The 20157-nt window shown below is 43.6% G+C and overlaps 1 protein-coding gene across 5 annotated transcripts in view; it reads right to left on the bottom strand.

Moving 5' to 3' along the window:
* Window positions 1-2767: 2767 nt before the first annotated feature.
* The window catches only part of LOC139348562 (mediator of RNA polymerase II transcription subunit 13-like), a 78880-nt gene continuing 61490 nt past the window's right edge, over window positions 2768-20157 (bottom strand). The window contains exons 5-31 of one of the 5 annotated variants that reach the window (XM_070988787.1): window positions 19481-19626; window positions 19143-19349; window positions 17693-17857; window positions 17186-17342; window positions 16979-17083; window positions 15986-16642; window positions 15508-15721; window positions 14806-14887; window positions 14554-14675; window positions 14220-14316; window positions 13834-14051; window positions 12458-12636; window positions 11245-12173; window positions 10780-10959; window positions 10389-10618; window positions 10083-10281; window positions 9687-9975; window positions 9335-9587; window positions 9053-9241; window positions 8730-8953; window positions 8493-8635; window positions 7855-8013; window positions 7356-7520; window positions 6928-7091; window positions 5771-5935; window positions 5446-5555; window positions 2768-4898 (exon numbers count right to left, since the gene is read on the bottom strand). In XM_070988787.1, coding sequence (XP_070844888.1) covers window positions 4766-4898; window positions 5446-5555; window positions 5771-5935; window positions 6928-7091; window positions 7356-7520; window positions 7855-8013; window positions 8493-8635; window positions 8730-8953; window positions 9053-9241; window positions 9335-9587; window positions 9687-9975; window positions 10083-10281; window positions 10389-10618; window positions 10780-10959; window positions 11245-12173; window positions 12458-12636; window positions 13834-14051; window positions 14220-14316; window positions 14554-14675; window positions 14806-14887; window positions 15508-15721; window positions 15986-16642; window positions 16979-17083; window positions 17186-17342; window positions 17693-17857; window positions 19143-19349; window positions 19481-19626 — 5881 coding nt within the window. In that variant the 3' untranslated portion in view covers window positions 2768-4765. The remainder of the gene's footprint in view (window positions 4899-5445; window positions 5556-5770; window positions 5936-6927; window positions 7092-7355; window positions 7521-7854; window positions 8014-8492; window positions 8636-8729; window positions 8954-9052; window positions 9242-9334; window positions 9588-9686; window positions 9976-10082; window positions 10282-10388; window positions 10619-10779; window positions 10960-11244; window positions 12174-12457; window positions 12637-13833; window positions 14052-14219; window positions 14317-14553; window positions 14676-14805; window positions 14888-15507; window positions 15722-15985; window positions 16643-16978; window positions 17084-17185; window positions 17343-17692; window positions 17858-19142; window positions 19350-19480; window positions 19627-20157) is intronic. The other 4 variants (XM_070988788.1, XM_070988790.1, XM_070988792.1 and 1 more) reach the window with 4 other exon arrangements.

Raw genomic sequence — 20157 nt, 5'->3', positions numbered from 1 at the left:
ATTTATAGTGACAACAGCAAACCTAAAGTATGTTCAGCTATCAACACTCCAAAAATCATTGCACCCTGATCTACTACAGTGATATAATTAGACCTAGTTACTGTAAATTAAAGTTGTGGGGCATCATGTTGTGCATATACTGTTGATAGAATGAATCTAAAACACATTTCCATTATATGCCACTATTCAGCTAGAAGATGCTGTTTTTTACATTCTGATTCATGACAACAATAAGCCAGAATTTTATAGTTAAGTCGGCCTTTTCACTGTCGTAAGAGGGCTTTTTTGAACAACCTTGTCGTCACGTGGTGCGCTGTTGGCAGAAAAGCGACATAAAATGTCATCGACTTCCAATTGTGTTTCCGCTAATGCTATGTCAAGCCAGGTCCTGGCTTCCTTTGTCCAGTCTGTAGGCCATTTGGCTGCAGCAATGCACTTGGAAGGCAAGATAACAGGTGAATGGCCATGGCCTAATAGGCCGTCTGTGGAAAACACATTGCTGTCAATTAAGAGTCCACTGCCTCCAGTTGTGATGGCCATTAGACAGCCCCACCACGACAAGTGACTCTTCAGTGGCTTTTACTCTTCAGTTACTTGCTCCTTTTCATTCACGGTGTCCTCGAGCAGCCCAGCCCCTCAAAGCCTGATTTTTTTGTCTAATTTTGTTGTCCACTAGGCATTTCGAGGTCCTATTAAAATGCAGTTTTCCACTCAAGGATTTTATGTGACCCTGATGGTCAAAAAGGACCTCCGTCACTACCTCTTTTTCCTCTCTCTTGTCCTCACATATTCTCCCCCACTTCATCGCACAAAAAGGAGCAGAGCTATTACCTCCCCTCAAGAGGACATCCTTTAGAATCATTAAATACACACAATAAGATAACTAAAAAGTTCATAATATTTGTATGACAAATGCGTTTACTATTTTTCATATCTAGTCCTTCACAGTGCCTTGTCCTCTAACACACACACACAAACACACACACACACACACACACACACACACACACACACACACACACACACACACACACACACACACTCTCATTTCTGTTCCACTTTTGGGGACACTACGTAGGCTGATTTCCTGGAGCCTTGCCCTAAACATATACCACTACTTGCCTAATCTTAACCTTTTCCGTAACCTTAGGCCAACTCTTCACCCTAAACTTTAATGATTAATTGCATTTTGTCCCCAAAAAAAGACAAGTCCCCACAATGTCAGTAATACACATACACGCATGTACAGACAGTGACACATGCACTAATAAAAAACAGTACAATGGCCCTATAAGGACACCTGAAGAAAAAGCAGGAGGTGGTAAGTTGCACCCTGGTGAGCATTCATGCACTGCTCAGCACCATCCTAATAGTACTTACACTCACGAAATATCCAGTTGCACCAGTGTGCACACACACACACACACACACACCAACAGGCACTCCTATATTTGGTACTGCGCCTCATTTTGAACTAATTTCAAAATCCTAGCAACAGCTGAGACAGACAGCGTGCCAAAGAGTTTATGAATCAGATGTCAGACATGCCGCTGCGGCCTGGAGCTTCCAGCAGCCTTGAGTGCTGATGTTGGCTTCATTGTGAGTAAAGTGCTAGACTGATGTGGCACTCCTTATTTGTGGCTCAGTGCCATTTTCTTAGCCAGTTTGTTTTTTTTTTTTTGCCTGCTTACTTTTTAATGTGATAAAAATTCATTTCCTCTATTCCCTTTTTGTCTCCGGCTTTCTACAACCGCAATTCCAGAAACTGGATGCCCTCTAAAACATAAATAAATGAGAATCCTTTTTGACATTTACTCAGATGAACACTACAAAGACAATATATCTAATATTTTACCCCATCAGCCTCATTGATTTTTTGTAAATATATGCTTATACTGACTTTGATGCCACAGGTGATAGTGTCATGATTGGGTATGAAATGAGCATCCTGGAAAGGCTCAGTCCTTCACAAGCGAGGATGAAGCGAGGTTTGCCACTTTGTGAACACATGACTGAACAAAGGATGTTACTACAGAGAATTTCATCTGCACGAGTGAGTGTTTGCAGGCGTGAGCACACACAGACTGTAAACTCGACTATCTTGTTGAACAGGAAGGACAATAGCTGGGTGACAGTCACTTGTGTCATCATTTGTGTCAGTGAACTAGTGAGTTAACATCGCTGTTCTTCAAAGGATGTCATCTCATCTCCACCTTATTCACAATGACAGGAGTTATGCTTATTGTTACGGCAAAGCTTAAGATGTCATCTCTTGGGGTGTTGTAATGTGGAAGGCAGATGTTAGAAAACAATGATTCACACCTCTTGACAGCAAAGTGTAATAAAAGGCTCATCTTCCCCTTCACACAGATTGTTATATGGCACTCTTAAATGTGATTGTTTGAAGTGTTGCCCTCTGGCACGTGCTGTTTCTAAAAAAAAAAAAAAAACCCCATCATATCGAATTAATAAAAAATAAGAGGAAGAAATAATTGCTCAAAACTCAACAAATATTCAACGGTCATATGAAGTTCTACATAGCATGACCCAGACTCTGTTTCTAACACTAAGGGCTTTTAGGTGTTTTATTAGCACAATAGACTATATGTACAAGCTTATCATCAGCAATTGTGGAAGGGGAATTCGGATCTTTAATTAAAAGTAGCCAAATCTCACTGCAAAAATATCCCTTTACATGTACAAGTAAACTCAAAATGTAATAGCAGCGGTACTTCCAATTTTTCCAAAGTTTAATCTCAAGAAATGCACGATATTTGAAAAGATCATCGTATGTTTTGGGTGACATTTGAACCTGATCGTTAATTAGTAGCTGTCACATATATGCAGTGCAGTAAAAAGTATATTTGAAGTATAAATCAGCTTAAAATTGAGGCAAATACCTCAAATTTGTACTTGAGAACATTTTGTTACATTCCACTGATGATCAGTCACCAAAATGAAATACCAATGTACTCTGAGGCTGAAGGAGAACACTGAACACACCATCATTTTCAAGAGTTTTAATAATTTACTAAAAAAGAGTGTAAAAGTAACAGATCTCTCCCACTAAAGAGGATCTGCTTGATATTCAAAGTGATGACAGATGTAACAAATTTTTGCAAACTTGCCCTTGTCTGTACATTTGTGTACACTTACTTGGCAATTTAACTTCTTGGCTGTAATTAAATGAGTTTTGTACTGTATATACTGTATATCAAAAAAGCTCACAGCGAAAAAATACTTTGATATGAATCACTTGAAAGTAAACCAACCAGCATGAAATGTACAGCTGTAAGAAATTCCAAAAAACACAGCTGAAAAGTGTATATACAAACATGCTAGGAATCTAACAAAGAGCAGACTGAGTGAAGCTGAAGAGACAGGCCTTTCTTAATGGTTTGCTTGACATCATTTAGGAGAGCCAATGAAATAAAGCATCATTCTTAAATATTTCACAACCTTGCAATGTTCAAATACCATCGTGTTCTATTGCCTATTTCAAGTTTTTTTTAGCAGAAGAGGAACACTTTATAAATATAGAGTATACTGTATCTCCTGCATCAATTAGTTTAATTTAAACTCATTAAATAAAAAGGTAAAATGTTCAGTATCTGTAGAAAATTAAAAAAAATAAAAAAAAGAAGAAGAAGCAAAACCCATTTTCTTTGATAAATGTTCATACTGTGTCGACTTCTAAAGAGATGGTTGTGTCCATCACCCTTATCATTAAGTGCCTGCTTGGAAGAGGTAATATATATTTATGTATATACACATATATATATATCAAATTCTATGACATGATATAATTTGTATAAATATGGCATCTTTACAATTGCATTAAAATGACAATTTTTTTTATTTCAGATCCCAAGACAATTAACAGTCAATTGGGAAAAAGGCCTTGTTTAAGTTTCTCATTTTCTCGTTTTAAATATTAAAAATAAGTCTCAATTCTTTGCAAATGTATGTCTTACATTATAAACAAAACATCTGTCTAAACTGGTCAAATATTTTCCATTGTGTCCATATCTACAACACTTTGGAAGGTGAGGAAAAAGTGCCATTATCAAATGCTCCCCCTTTGGAGTGAATGAGGACGTTTGCCTCTTTCAGAGTAAAGGTGAAATTTTCATCAACCCGACTGCAAGTCCCATGAAGCTCAACAGTGCAGTTCTATACAAAAATGTAAAAGCATCATTTGATGTAAATAAGCCATGTGGTTGTGTCGTCATGCCGTTTTGCTGGTTGTACAGTATGGAGTAATGATGCCCTGCACGGGAGTCCCTTTTCACAGGTGAGGGTGCAGAGAGAATCAAACAGAGCTTCTCTGTAAATGTCATCCACAGACGCTTCAAATGCCACTAAGAGGAGTAGTGGGACATAACGCTGTTGAGATCAGGAGAAAGTTAACATTGTGATATGTCAGTAAAATGGGCATAGTTGGAAAGATCCATCTGTTTTCCTCCTCAGAACGCACCCGAACTGGCACAGGACCAGTTTTGAAGGTACAAACTGTGCTGGGTTTGCAGGCTGTCGTGCTTAACAAGTAAAACTGTTCGGAGCATTTCACTCTTCCTATTCATTACATTCCAGGCATGAGAGAGTCTAGCTTGCCCCGTCCTTTATTTGGCCATTAAATCCATGCCTGCCAGAAACAACAGAAGAGCTCTGGTGCCCTCTGGTGCCCAGAAGGAGGAAGCGTAGGCACAGAGGAAATGAAGGTAACCGTCAGTGCCCTAAGAGCTGTCCTTGAAGTCTCACACGGCTAAAGCATGTTCAGGATGGCATTGTACATTTGGATCAGTATGGCAAAGTGGACAGGCAGGCAGGACTGGCGGTCTTGGGTGGCAGGGGTGCACGTCAACCAGGAGAGGGCGTTGTACTGCTCCAATACAAACCTGTGTTTGAAAAACACACAGTTTTAGCAATAAAAAATAAAAAATCCTGACTTTTTTTTTAAAATATTGATATGATTTATATTCTAAAGGTTTATCCATTAATTTCGCCTTGATTCCCTTAATCATAATACTGTCCACTGAAATTAGTCTCAACACTGACAGTGACTGTTTATGCTTAAAGAAATATGGTTCAACAATGCTTCTAGCTGATTTTGTAGCTTATAACTGCACTCAACTGTTTGTGAGGTATTTACCTTTAATCAAGAGACTGAACAGTCAATACAAGTTTTTCTCTGAAACTGTCAATTATCAGTTGTAATGCATGCGCAAACTAAACAAACAAAAAGCTCTAACAGATAAGCCTGTCCTTAGAAACACACCGTTTGAGTAAATAGATTTATATCAGCTACTTGAAAAAGACGACTGGCCGCAGACCTTGAAGACGACAGCCTGTTTCGTACTCACCCTCCAGTATCTGCTTTCACTAGCAGTTCTTTACAGCAGATGAGAAAGAAATCTAAAGGGACAACATGTGTTTTGTATTTACCTGAGCACATCAGAGGTGGTCTTTGAGTCTAAGGGGTGAGGGGTCCTCTTAGTCTTGTCTGACACCAGCTCATCTGACTGGGCTATGGAGATATGGTGATGGAGGGAGGCCTGGAGTAAAGGCACAAAGGTCGTAAGTCAAAAGTTGAAGCAGGCTTGTGTGTAGTCAGCAGCCATATGCCTCTTTAATATTTAATCACATTATTAAAAGCATTTCTGCACAAATCAGTTTATCAGTGTCACTTTCCGTTCTCTCTCAAATAAAATCAGCTTTAACGGCACTCTCTTTGTCTGTCTCGACCACACACGCGCAGTGTTTGGAGTACCTTGAGGAAGAGTGGACACTGGCTCTCAGCCTGCGGGCAGGAAGCCCAGAACCAGTGAGGAAGTCCATTTGCCTGTGCAGTGGAGACGTAGTAGCCCAGAGCCAGCGGCTGCTGCTTCAGCTCTTCTGGAGGACTGTCCCTGGACAGCAAGCGCTCTCCCTGGCTCTATACACACGGGAGAAGGCCAGCAATTAATTACAAACCCATCTTGTGATCTGAATAAATGCATTTATTCATCCATCTACATCTTGCAATTATGAGCCTTTGGTCTTGCGTAAGTGGGATGTCCTCCTTTACAAAAATATGAAAACATGTAATGCATGAAAGCATGGAAAGAGTACTGAGAAGGCTGTTTACAAAGGTGAATAATATTGCATGTTTATGTAATACTGAAAGAATATTCTAGTCCAGCAGTTGCCATATGTGATCTGCTTATTATTTGGCTTTCCGTGTTTTGAGTTGTGCTTGAATGCATAATTACTCTGCATCAAATCAGATATTTCTAGGTTACAGCCTGCGATCCTTGCAGATAAATCGATAGATAGCACATTGTAGTAAAGTACAATATAGTTTAAGTTATACATATAGCTCCAGTAATTCCACATGCAGAGGAAAAAGACAATTTTCTGTCTTTTGTTAGGCGATCAGATATTTTTTAAACTATTGAGTGAAATCTTTTTCTGCTCCAAATTTTTGCAAAACAACACATATATTTGCATTTTTTTCTATTCAGGTCAACACAGCAATAACAAGCACAGCACACAGAGCTAACATAAGTATGCTCAGCAGTTACTTTAACTTCAGCTGGGCTGTTCCCACACTTTATCAGCACTGACTGACATGCGCTGTAATATAGGTTGTCAACACATCTCTTCTCCTGTGCCTCCAAGACAAATTCCTCTACATCTATTATACTTGGCAAAACTCTAATTCTGATTCTTGTTTGATAATGTGAAGGGTTGACTGTCGGCAAAGGCTGGAGAAAAGGAGCTTTCATGCTTCAGAGAGCAAAATCAAATCTGAACCTGAAGAAGTATGCATGCTAGTTCCACCAAAACACCTCTGTCATAAACAGCTGTCCATAGAAAAGCTGCTCACTGATTGGCTACAGCTCGAACCACTGTAGGGTGACTTCTTATCACCGGTTCCTGACTCACCTTCGTGTGCTGGAAATGTGATCCCATTCCCATCCCGGACGGAGAGCCAGGCGAGGGCACAGGAGAGGTGTTAGGGGAAGGGTGGAGGTTCCCTGTGATCAGCATCATGTCATGGCCGATGTCGTTCTCCAGTTCATCAGGAAAGGGCAGATCGAACATGTCGTCTGAGGGAAGAGACAGAGATGACAAGTTTTAAACTTACAATTAACAATGACAACGCTCTAATTTGGGATAATTTCCCTCCTGCACAATTAATATTCCAACAAAGAGGAATGTTTTCAGTACAAGGCACAGGGGGAGAGACGCTTCAGCACAAAGATGCCACCTGTTGGTACGAAATAATATAGCCAAACCATTTTTAAACAAGGGTCCAATCTGTCTCAAGATATAATAAGTAATCTTGCAACTATTATCCTGCTGGTCGTTACCGTTATTGTCCTCAGTGGGGTAGGAGCTGGGTGCCAGCTGGGTGGTGGCAGAGGTTGGGAAGACAAGGATGTGAGTACAGGAAGCATCCTGAGGCGTGTTCAGCTGCGAGGTCTGCAAGTTCAGAGCAGTGCTGCGGCCAAACACTGAGCCCATGGTCACTGCATCTGGACGCACACATAGAGAAACAGCAGGTTTAGTAAAAATATGTGTTTAAATTAGCTGTAAAATATGTCACATTAATGTGCTATTATTTCTTTATTATTTGAAGATGCTATTTAAGAATTTACATGCACATGTACATCTGCACAATTAGCATTTCATTATATATTTAGTCCATGTCACTGTCATTTTTGTCAGTGGAAAACTAAACAATACGACACCAGAGTCCTGCAATATCCAACATTATTATCACTATAACTGTAAGCACCACCACAGTCACAACCATCATTACGTTACTGCCATCCTCTACCAGTTTCGCAGCGTAGACGGGCTACTAACCAGGCATGACCACAAGGGAGCCCTGTGGCTCCATGGCTACCAGGCAGGCGCTGAGGATAGAGGGGGAGTCAGCAGCCGAGATCCCACACATGCGACAAGCCTCCCTTAGCTGGCGCCCTATTGAATGGAGTGAATGCTCCCCAAGGAGTGAGCTCCAGTCTAGTCGAGAGAGACGGTGTGGTGTGTGAGAGAGGAAAAGATAAAAGCAGAGTGAGTCATTCTCCAATTCTTTTTATCTCATTCACATATCTCAATTCTTTAGGGAAGATAAAGGAGACCAAAGCAAACATCAGTGATAGAACAATGTTTTTAAGAGGAGGTTTTACGAGTAAATGCAGTGACAGTTTAAGCTGAGTGGCCCTACTTACTCCTTGTATGGATTCAATATTCCTTTATTGGTCCCATGAGGGGAAATTCCAACAAATAAGTATAAATAAATAAAAATAAATGTATTAGGAGTGAAGGACAAGAAGCACACATGTGTACAGATGTTTCCAAAGTGATTATGGTGATTATGAAGTCATGTTTTAGCCACATTTAAATCAAACAAAACAGATTATATATATCTGAACATCACTCATCTGTAAGTTTTGGTTCATCAAGACATGCCTGGTTTCTTCTGAACTGACATCACTCACCTTTTAGTTCCCCGTGCCCCAGTCTGCCTAATCGACCAATCACAATCCTCCACGGCATTGAGGTCATCTGGATAAGGCCAATACACCATTCCCACAGCTTCTGTAGTCCCATCTTCCTGGCTGAAACCTTGGGCCGTCGCGCTCTGAAGAGAAAAAACAATGAAATACGCAGAAATCAAGCAAAATACATTCTTTCCACATGTGAAAAGGACAGAAACCATAAAAACTTGTGCACACCTGTTGGGTACATCAATGTTGATAATGCACGTCTCCAGAAGCTCCCCCTGCTGGTCAGTGCAGGACACCAGGATCCAGCGCTGGTCATGTGATAGGCAGTATCCAACAAAAAGCACATTGTATTTGGGAGGGACCTCTGCCCATATCTCCCCTTGCTCTGGCTGCTTGGGACGGGTCGGACCCAGGATGAAGGGGGGAGAGTACAGCTGCAGAGGGCTGGGATGCTGAAGGAGGAAAGAAAAGTGAATGAATATAGGCGTACTTTTCAACAAAATATGATCAAAGTTGCCTACAAAGAAATTAGTCTGATTTTTCATGCATACCTCTGGACTCTTAAGTACAGAATTGACAGTGGACACTGGTCCAAAGCCTGTCAGGGACTTGATGTGTGTTTGCTGGGGCAGCAGACGTCTGCACTGGGAGTAACAGGAGAAGGCCAGGGAGCGCAGATGTTGCAGGTATAAATGGCTCTCCCCACTGGCTGGTTGGAGGAGGTACTGGCACGGCACCACCTAAGTAACATGCATTAAGATGGAGGGAAAAGATGATGATCACCAGAGCAAGACTGAATTCTGTTTAAGTCTGCCCGCTTTCAATTTTCCCACCTGTAGCACCAGTGCGGGTCTCATCGTCTCAGGCAGAGTTTGCAGCATCTCTGTGTAGCAACGAAGGAGCCCTAGTAGCCAAATGCTACCTGCCTCCACCTCGTCACCCTCCTCTTCCTCTCCCCCTTCATTTCTTGCTCCACTTGAGCTCAGGAAAGCATCCACGATGTAAATAACGATAGCTGGTGGGTTGGCGTGGCTGTCCACTGAGTCGGCCACAGTGGGGATGCCGATTCTAGACTGCTCAGAGGTGCTGAAAGAGAGCGAGAGTGAAGAAGTGGTACTTTACTTGCACTAGTTCAAATCTGTGGAAGATAACTGAAGATCATTTCCCCAGTAACTTGGGTCTTACAGTTCAGGGTTTTCTGCTGGTGTGTTGGCTGGTGGTGTGGCGCTAGAAGGCCCTTTAGAATCGCTGGTGGCTCCTTGGGTTGTCTCCCCTGTCTGGTTTGAGGTGGCTCCACTCGGGGTTGGAGCGTTTCCTGAACTGGCAGTGCCTGGAGCTTGTTCACCGTCAGGGCCCCAAGCTTGAGGCTGGCCAGAGGAGGCAGGCTGCGCTGAGGATGTGGGGTTTAAGGGAGGCTGGACTTTGGGAGGCAGCAGGAGACTGCTGTCTAAAGGCAGGGCTGACAGCTGGGGACCTGCATTTAAAAGAAAGTACATTTAGAATAGAGTGCAACAGAAGTGTCTAGAGGATATGATACATTAGATTAGACAGGATTAGATTAGACCATATGAATGTCCTCACCAAGTTGCTGCCTGCAGGCATAAGCATAGAGTTTAAGTTTGCTGAGGTTGTCGGTGTGCTGCTGTCCAGCCCAGGGTCCAGTCAACCACTGGTCCACGTCCAGCTCCTCCAGTTTTTCTGCCTCCACTTCTTCCCCGACACGCACGAGTCCATCCCTGGACACCTTGGCCAGAGGACGGTGCTTCCCAAGGCGGCAAGTCTGGAAAACCAAGCGAGGGCTGCTGTTCATTCTCTCATTGGAAACGTTTATCTAAACATCTGTGTTGAAATTCTACCATGAGTCTGATTCAGAATGTGGCCTCCCACCTCATAAACAGCACTGAGCTCCTGGAAGAAGGTGTGGGCCGCAGCCAGCAGAGAGGGGCTGTTGGGACACAGCACCAAATACGCCACATCCCGCTGCCCCCCATAAGGCTCCAGCAGCAACTTCTCCCAGAAAGGTAACGCCAAAGGGGACAATGCCAAGAAGTCTCTCTCACGGTCATAGCCCAGCAACACTGTAGGAATGGGCAAGGGCTCCGGCGACTCCTCCGAACCTTTGATAAACAGAAATAGTTGCATTTTTTGTTGGCTCCAATCTAATGATGACTTCTCTGTGCATCCTATCACTTTAAACATTTGTAGTATTCCGGGAAATATACAGTAAAAAAATTAAGACAGGGCTTTCTGCATAAAAACGAAGAGTGTCTTGACTCACCGTAGGAGCCTCTTCCAGCCATCTTATGGAACTGCTGCCAGGTGAGTGGACCCTGAACATGCTGGATGTTTTCCCACGTCCGCCCTGTTCTCTTCTTCTGGATGGCATCCTGCAGGAAAGGCTGCAGAGACAGCAGCATACGAACCATATCCTGGGACGACAACATGCTCATGTCCACCACTGTGGAGAGTGGCAGACACACACACACACAAAGGATACATGAACAGATGCACACACGTTAACATGATTATACACAAAAGAAACTAACACACATAAAAGACAATAGATAGTTTAGACACAACAAATACAGCAAGGAATCAATAAAAACAATTTTCTCCCTAAAAACCTCTCTGAACTGTAAAGTAGGGCTTTGTTTATGGTAGTTTATTACACACTGTTATGGAAGGATGCATTGAGTTATTTTTATGGCGTGCATTTCTTTCGCAGCCAAACCATGCCTCTTACCGTTGGTGTGAGGCCAGGAGTGAAGAGCGGTACTTCTGACAACAGCTGGATCTACTTTCCCTCCTGTGGGATTATCCACATACTGCAGCCCCTGTTCCAAGGCATTGTAACACTCCACACAGGCGTCACTCCCATCCGCCCACTGCTTTTCAGACATCCAGCTTTGGAGCAGCGCCCCCTTGCGGCCATGGCAGGAACAGCTGAGGGGGAGATGCAGTGATGCCAGGGAAGAAATGGGCTGGGAACACTGCTCCTGCAGGAGGATCATGACTAGTGGAGAGGCAGGGGCCGCGTCCTGGGGCTTCTTGGCCCTGGGGTCTCCCATAGTTGGGTCCCGCCGGCAAAGAGCCAGCCTCCTCTCAGCCGCCCGGCCTACCTCAGAAGTCCGACCATAAATATCCAGCTCATCCTCAAGGAAGAGGCCTGTGCCATGGGCGAGTAGCCTGTTCACAATGGCACTGAAGCCACACATACAGCGGTACTGATCTTCACAAGTGGAATCAGGGATGTACACCCCCACATCTGCTCCTTTGACATTCATATTACAGGCACAGATACAGCAGCTGTCAAAGTTGCGATCCTTGAAGACGTTGAGGACGGAGTCCGAGAGCAGGAGGATAGCATACAGGCTGTGAGCCTCAGGCAAGGAGGGTCCTGGCCGAGCGAGGGGCTCCACAGAGCTAAGAGGCAGGCTGGTGGAGGGCGTGGAGACCGGTGAACTAAGCTCAGTACCATCCTGTTTCACTGAACCCTGCCCAGAGCTTGCAGCGTTAATGCCCCGTGGTGTACGAGGGGTTCGTGGAGTGGGCACAGAGAAGCGGGGAGTGGCTGGAGATGGGAGGATGCCAACAGTGGTGCTCACGGAGGCAGTGGTGGCGCTCATCTGGCCGTACTCCTGGTCTGTAAGGGCGTTGACACTGGGGATGTTTCTGTAAACACAAAAACTAAATAGTCAGAGAGACAAACAGGATCAGTCCGTCTGTGCAGCAGCTCTTAGAGGCCATGCAGCTCCTCACACCCAAACAGAGCAAAATCCTGCCATACAGCACTCCTTGTAGTGAGGCTAAAAAGTCAACCATGCATGTTTATCCTTCAGGGCCACATATTCCTGCACAATATTTTTTTAAAGCTTTACCAAAAGCTTTAAAAATAACAGCATGAGAAAATTTTATAAACATCAAAGATCCCTTGGTCACAAGAGCTTGCTACTCACGTGTAACCGTCTCTGATGAAAGTGTTATTTTGGGGATGCATGGCCGTTGGGAAATGCTCCATTTTGGGCAGGAGGGCCCAGGATGGACGATAGTAGCATTGCTCTGGAATCTTGAGTGGTGGTAGACTCTGGCTGGGTAGGCAGGATAGCGGAGCAAACATGGAGGAGCCTATTTGTGGCTGTATGGAGAAGACATTACAGAAAAATATAAGTTAATCATTAATGGGGAAAATCTAAAGAGATACAATTTTACTGTATTTGATACATATTAGGTGCCCCTCAAATTTGCTTCTAAAGTTGTAAATAGTTCCAAAAAGAGGTGAATAGTGCTCTTGTCAGGGATTATTTTTAGCTGTGGATCAATACACATTTAGCACAATGGTGAGTATTTACAACAGCAGGGAGGTCTAGGTGGGATCGTTCCAAAACAAACTACAGTGCCCCTGTTCATTGTAATGTATGTGTGACCCGGGATGCAACAGTGTGGCTCATTAATGTGTTTTTAATAGTTTTTGCCAACAACAGAGGCACTCTATGGCAAGGAAAACGAGGAAACAGCTGATTCTTGCAGTAGCATAAAGTACATGTTGGTTTTCTTTTGAGACATTCCACATGCATTACCCAGAGGTTTAAACATTTTCTGCCATATTTTAACTTTACCATCAATATATCACAAAAGAAAGCAAGATCTGTAACATTTATAGACTCAAGTGTCCAGTTTTAGGGATCACGCATGCGTCTCAGTCACAGTCTCCACATCAACCAGCGCTCAATAGATGTTGATTATACACCTATAAACGATAGAGGCTGTAGTACAATACAAAGAAAATCTATTACATCTGTAGCTAACACTCAGCTGTCATTCACTTGCTTCCTTCCTATCTATTCTAAGCTAAATTGAACCTTTTAATCCCGTGTGTGTGTTTTATGCATTGAGTTGCACAAACAATACTTGCTGTTTGGAGCAGCTTGTTGTTTGTGTTAATGAGCAGATGTACCTAATAGTGGCCACTAAGTGCATTCTACTATAATTATCACTTCCCAGCTCACAGAGCCTGCAGTCAGTACAGATGTCTGACTCATAACACAGACATAGCTAATTAGCGCGCTACAGGTATTAGTGAAACAATTCCAACATGATATGTGAGCCTGTCCAGCTGCTCAGGAGTCAGTCAACAAGTCCTTGTAATGACTTTCCTTCGATGAGAGTTTTAAATGGATTTGAGTAATTTTATAAAAGTAATTAACTAGTCCAAGTCCCTCTTCTCATGCTTCAGTGTAATTTTCTAATTTCATGCTTTCACACATGATGCACAAAGCTAAATAGCCTGCTATGTGTGCTGTTAATTGGAGATCAATTCAGGATTCCTCCTCACCTTGATATCCTCCTGCCGGGGACTAAGCATGCCGTCCTCAAGCTCCATCCTGTATTCAGTAAACTGGGTGGAGGCTAAAGGTGGCAGGTGGTCGGCTGCTCCACTGGGCGCGGGGGGCTCTTGGCTCGGCGTGTCACGATACGTCATGATGGGAGAGAAGGCCGGGTGCTGCTCTAAAGAAGGCGGGGTGGGAAACATGCGCTGGAGGTCTGCGACTGCTGAAAGGAGACCAAAAAAGAGTAAGAGAGGAGGAAGAGGAGGAGGAAGAGAGAAAAAGTTGTTCACACAGGTGTAATCATTTCAACACATTACAAAAATGATGCTATACAAAAAGTATGGGTGCAGGAAATATACATTTCATCAAGATCCAAGAACTAAATACTCACTTGATGGATAAGGTACTGCAACTCTCCCTTCTTTCCCCAGAGGGCGATCTTCTGTTGATACTGGAACCTTGGTGGAGTGCTGGTTGGGGTAAACAGTCTACAAATTATTACACATAAGATTAGAGGGTCAGACCTGTTTAATACAAAGTGGATAATGAGAGAATTATACTAATACCTAACATCAGCACCTGTAGTTCAACTAAATCTTTAAACTAAAAAGCTGTTACTTTAATCTTGTGCTCATTAAAAAAGAGTCAGACAGTATATCTTAAAAGCTGTTTGTTAAAAAACAAAAGAAATGTAAGAATATAGTGTGCATATCATGATGCCTCACCCCCAGCTCTTCCTCATCTTCATCAAATATGTTGTCTAGATCAGAGATGTTGACCACTAGATCTTTCTCTCGGGTCAGAGAAGGGTTGGCTTTGGCAGCTCCATCATCCTGACCTGATTCATCTAAACAAACGCACAGAGAACTTTAGGACAACAGCAAAGCACCCATGAATAATTGCACTCTGACGTATGGATTGAGCTCAGTATGCTGTAGAATATGCATCTGATGTTGACGGTGGTGGTTGCGTCCCACCTGATTTTGGAGCCGAGTTAAAAATGGACATAGCATCCTTCCCATCAGGCAGTGCTCCATTGCTGGTGATTTCATCTCCCTGCTGGAAGAATTAAAACACAAAATCTAAATCCAGGAGCCACCCTGTCAAACAAAGATTATATAAAAAAGATGTGTGCATTCTGCACTTACACAAAATGCTCCTTGAAATGTCACTTTTTATGCCATGGAAGGATTTCACATTGAAAACTCAAAAAAATCACAATTTGTGCATAAATTACAATGGTGCATTTTACGCAGGTTCTATTTAAACCTGTAACAACTAATTTTTGGGTCACTATGGGGCAGCAGAAACAAGTTGTGAACACAATGACATGTTACCATAAAGGTGATACGGCTAACATGTCAACACACTGCTGCCTATTTACGTATCCAGCACACACGAAGGAACATCAGCGTTTTATTGAGTCGTGTTTCTGGCCAACTGATGAATGTAGTCTATAATAATCACTCTCTTTTTTTGCTCTGTTTTTGGTTTCAACCAGAGAGTAAATCAAAGCAGTGAAGTCGGGAGTGGAAAACCAAAACAATGAGCTCCGGTCATGATTCACCGTGGGCTCATCGCTATAAGTAGTCACGTGACCCATGCTCAATATTGGACTATAGTTTTCTGACTCTTAACTATTCCTGCAGAGTGTTTTTAAACTGTGTCTGTTATCCTACCTTGATCTTCTTGCTGGGTTCTCGCCCTTGACCCTTTAACCTCTTGGAAGTGGGGAAAGTGTACTCGATGTCTCCTTCCTTAAAGTCGTAGGGATCGTCCCCAGGCTCCCGCAGTGCCTCCACACCTGGCTGCTGGAACAGGCCCAAAGTGTGGATGTGGTCCCTCACCCTCTCCTCTGAGATTTTAAACCTCTTCAGAGTCTGTGTGTACAGTCTGGAGGCAACAAAGAGACAAGTGCAATGAAATAATGTGCAGTAGTAGTTTCTTTCTGTCTTGCTTACTTTCTTTTGTGTATTCATCTCATATCTCAAAATAGCTCGGATGCTTTCATTGGATGTGTCACACACAGTTGCTCCGGTGCTACCCCAGTTTTTACTGGTGATGTTTTCGATCTAGTTTATTCTTAGCTTCTCCTTGCCTTTCCTCTACCAGCTGCACCTAACATTTTGCAAAACCTTGCTGTTGTGTCTCTCCTACCTCTTCAGAGGAGCTCCCTCAGCGGCTGTGTCCGTCTTCACTTCCTCTAATTTATCAGAGGGGAGTTCAGGGGGTCTGAAGTCAGTCTTATCAGTCCTTGGAGTCCTGAAGCCTCTCCACCAGCCGGCCCCACTCTCCCTCTGCCTCAGCAGAGCTGTATACACGGCTGTCTCACTGGCAATCAGCCCCAGCCCTGAAGGCCCGTCCGGACAGACAGGCATATCCACAGGCCCATCCAGGACCTCTGGGTCCTGCACTCGGGGGTGTGGGCTGAGTGTGGGTGGAAGAGGAGACACTGGCGAGTGGAGAAGGGCCTCAGGGGCTTTTCTGCCATTGGAGAGGGGTTTGGGATACTTGCAGCTTGGCAGAGCAGCCAGAGGCTCCAAGGGTGGCTCCAGTGCCACAAGACCCCCGAGCTGGGGCCCTCCCGGTGAGTCCTGTTCCAGAGGGGTCTCCTGTGTGACAGATAGGCGGTGGTGGAAGGGGATCGTGGCTGGCCTCTTGGACTGTTTGTCAGCCTTTTCTGTCTTGTCACTGGTCTTGTGTTTGGGCAGGGAGGTGGGGTATAATGACGGGCCAGAGGACTGAGCGGGGTTGGCACTAGTCTGCGGGTTGGCAGTGGATGCAGTTGTCAGATTCAGCTTCTGCTGTTTCAACCTGCAATTAAGTCAAAGAGGTTAAAAAAGAAAACAAAAACTAATGAAAACCCTCTAAAGAATCTGATTTTAAAGTAATGATTACAGAAATGTTGCTTTATGTCACAGTATTTAGAATCTCCCCATTTCTCCTTTTCATATTTCTCTTCTTTTTGAGTTGAAAAAGTAACATAGAAATAACCATTATTTTTATTATTATTTTCAGCAAAGTTAACTGTGCATGCAAAAAGCTTTTAAATAAACATGTCTTTTGTGATGGTCATGAACACAAAGCTCAGATACTGTTCGTTTAGGCCCAACGCTGATATTGAACAGCTTGCGTGCAGCTCTGTGGTACCTGGAGCAGCTGCAGGACACCCTCGCTCCCAGATCGTTGAAGTCCCACGTGGTTATTCCATTTGGCACTTCCTTCTTAGGCGTCACATCAGCCGGCTGATTCGATCTGCAGGGAACAAAAAGGTCCATGAGGGCGCCAGCTCAACTGCATCACTGCATTTCAACAGGTAATCATGGCAAACAAACTCAAAGCAATGCTGTAACTTACACGTACTGAGGCTGGTTGAGATAGCACTCCCTCCAGGCCTGATGGACTACCTGACATGTTAGCTTCTTCCCAGAATGCTTGGGGCTGATGCTGGCGACCCCCATGCTGCTGTCCGATGTGGGCACACTGGAGACGGAGGTCACAAAGCCACTGTCCGCTGAAAAGATGAAGGGTGGAACAGATGTCATGATGCAGGACTGCGCACAGGATTTCCAAAAAAACACAATTAGATTTTTTGCAAAATTAGCCTCAATCTCGCATCTCCTCCAAGCACCATCTTTAAATTATGAGTGCACACCTTGAATTTAAAAGAGGAAAAGAAAAGATCTGAATTGCAGTGATAAGTGTAGGTAAAATGCTGGAATGCATTAATTGCTTGCAGCTCCATCATTTGATATATGTAATTTATAATTGATATTAATGAACATATTTTACTGTATTTAATCATTTTTTAATTTGCTTTCTGTTTATATCAGATGGCATTGGCAGTATGTGTGTTTTTGTTACCTGAGCAGGGCTGTTGCGGTGACGACGGCGGTGTGAGCGGCACGCTGCAGTGGTTTGGCTCCCTGTTGAGGCCCTGAGCTGCAGGAACAGGTGGAGGCTGCTCCACAGGAAGGTCCCCCTGGGCAATCAGCACTAAAGCAGCTGGGTAGGTCATCCTTACTCCACCTGAGAAGACAAAAAAGGATTATTCACTGTTATGAAGCAACCAATGAGCACCATTTGTAGCAGTCAGGAAGAAAACGACAGACATCCCAGACATTTATGAAAACTGGCCATAAATACAGTAGCTACTGTATAATACTTTATCCATTAATGTAACGACAGATTTTCACTCACTGTTCATATAAAACATATCATCTTAAATCCCTTCACTTTCACTTCCTCACTATCATTTCAGGCGGCAAAGACTTTCCTTTCAGATATAAAAGTCACTGGTATCCATAGGAGTTTTGATTATAATCAGGTCAGACCAACGCTGTGGGATCACACTGATTAGACAAAGCTATTAGAATAACTCCCTGGGGCTTTTACCTCGACTTCCCCATCTTCCCTTTCTGTCTTTTCCTGCTCTCTCCTCCCTTCCAGCCATTTCCCCCTTTTCCATTCTGAGATGTGCTAGAAAGACTGTGAGGAGCCAAAGTACACTTCAACAGCACCCACTAATACCTCCAAATGATGTGCCATAAAGAGCTGATACATGCACTGGAGGTGGTGGCTATACATGTTTCACAGTGTACCCACACAGTGTATGAATGCTGAATCAGTCTTTATAAATGATCTGATTGCTATTGATTGGGACAGACTCCAATTAAAAAACAATTTCACCAACATGATCGCTAAACATGCCCCCTGGATCCTCTTAGTTGAGGGAAGACATTTAGATCAACTCTGAGGTTAGAGGATGGGAAAATGGTGTCAGACAGGGGAACATGCCGGTTGGAAAAGGTTTTAGACAACTGAAACTCAATCAGAAATGCAAAATCTAATTACAATAAAGCATAATTTAAAAAAAAAAAGGTTCATGTATTGCCAGTCAGTTAAGAGCTGCTGGACCAATACAGCGTAATAATAATAATGACATGGGAATAGTTTACCTGCACACGTTCGTTCTTCATTTAGATTATCTAAAAATGTTTTATTCTCTAATCTTAAAACAGGCTGCACATGTTTTCTGTAGCGCTATCATGTATTGTTTAGCTTTCTGTTTGTTCTTGTGAGTGTTTGTTGTGGGACCCCCTTGAAAATGAGACATCTCAAGGGGTTTACCCTGATACAATCTGTTTGATTCAGTAGAGCCGCATCACTGCGGTCTAATGTGCTTTTAATGCTGCTCTCGCGCTGAAAAGAAAATGTCTCAATAGTGGATAGGCTACATTTTTTTCCATAAAGCAGTAAATTCTGTGACTGCACGCTCTCCTAAATCCAGCTGATATGTTGACTTTTTCCATACCTACGATGACCTCCACTGCCACGTGACCGTTGCGATCACAGGCCTGGCTTGTGTCTTCCTTTTCCTTTTCTCCACCGCCCTCTTTCTGCTGGAGCACCATGGGGTAGAAGTAGCTCCACTCCTCCATCAGCTTCCGTGCCGCTGGGTCACTCATCTTGTAGGCCTGACCGGTCAGAGTGCCGCTCAGACCGTATGGACTCAGGATCACTGCAGAGGATGTGAATACGTCTCGTGATGTTGTATTGTACATGTTTATCAGCCATGCTTAATGAACATCATTTCTGATTTGTTCTGTGTACATAAGCCATAGAGAAAAAACCCTGGGTTTGTGGCGTTACCTTGCACTGGTGTGATGGCGGTCTGTGCGAGGCGGATGTGGTGCTCCGTGATGTGGTATGCAGGTTGGTGCTGGGCGATCTCCACACTGGTGCACACGTTGCTCTCCCCGTGCAGGAAGAAGGAGAAGGAGCATGATAGGTGTTCACTGGGGACAGAAGACGGAGAGGCTTCAGAAGATGAGAGCAGCAGAAACAGCGCAGGAACGTGCTGTGGTGTATCTTCTCTGCGCGTGCTTTAGCGATAGAAAGAGCTCTCTTTAATTTAATTACACGTACCTTCACATCGGTAAACTTAATTAAAGTGAGATTCAAATGGAATGAAAATTACATTTAATGATGTTAAACTTGAGATTAAATAAACCCATAAATCACAGCTATTGAAAAACAAATGTACAACACGGATACGCCGGTCTTTCAGGCAGCGGCGTGACAGATGATGAGTGTTTTTCTCCAAACAGCAATTTAGCGAACACACTCAGAATGTGTCTTTGTAAAAGCCTCGCTCAGCTCCACCTACATTGATCATCTTCATGGTTTCCCACATGGGCTCCTTATTGCAGGTATAAATCCTCATTTGCTTATGACCGATTGTAGTGACTACATGTTTACATATGCAGCGCTCTCTTTATTACGCAGCCCAGGCACAGTTCGTCATGCGCTGCTCTTTTTTTAATCAC

The sequence above is a fragment of the Chaetodon trifascialis genome, chromosome 20, assembly GCF_039877785.1.
Source record: "Chaetodon trifascialis isolate fChaTrf1 chromosome 20, fChaTrf1.hap1, whole genome shotgun sequence".
Lineage (NCBI taxonomy): Eukaryota > Metazoa > Chordata > Actinopteri > Chaetodontiformes > Chaetodontidae > Chaetodon > Chaetodon trifascialis.
This window is presented reverse-complemented; position numbering and strand designations above follow the sequence as displayed.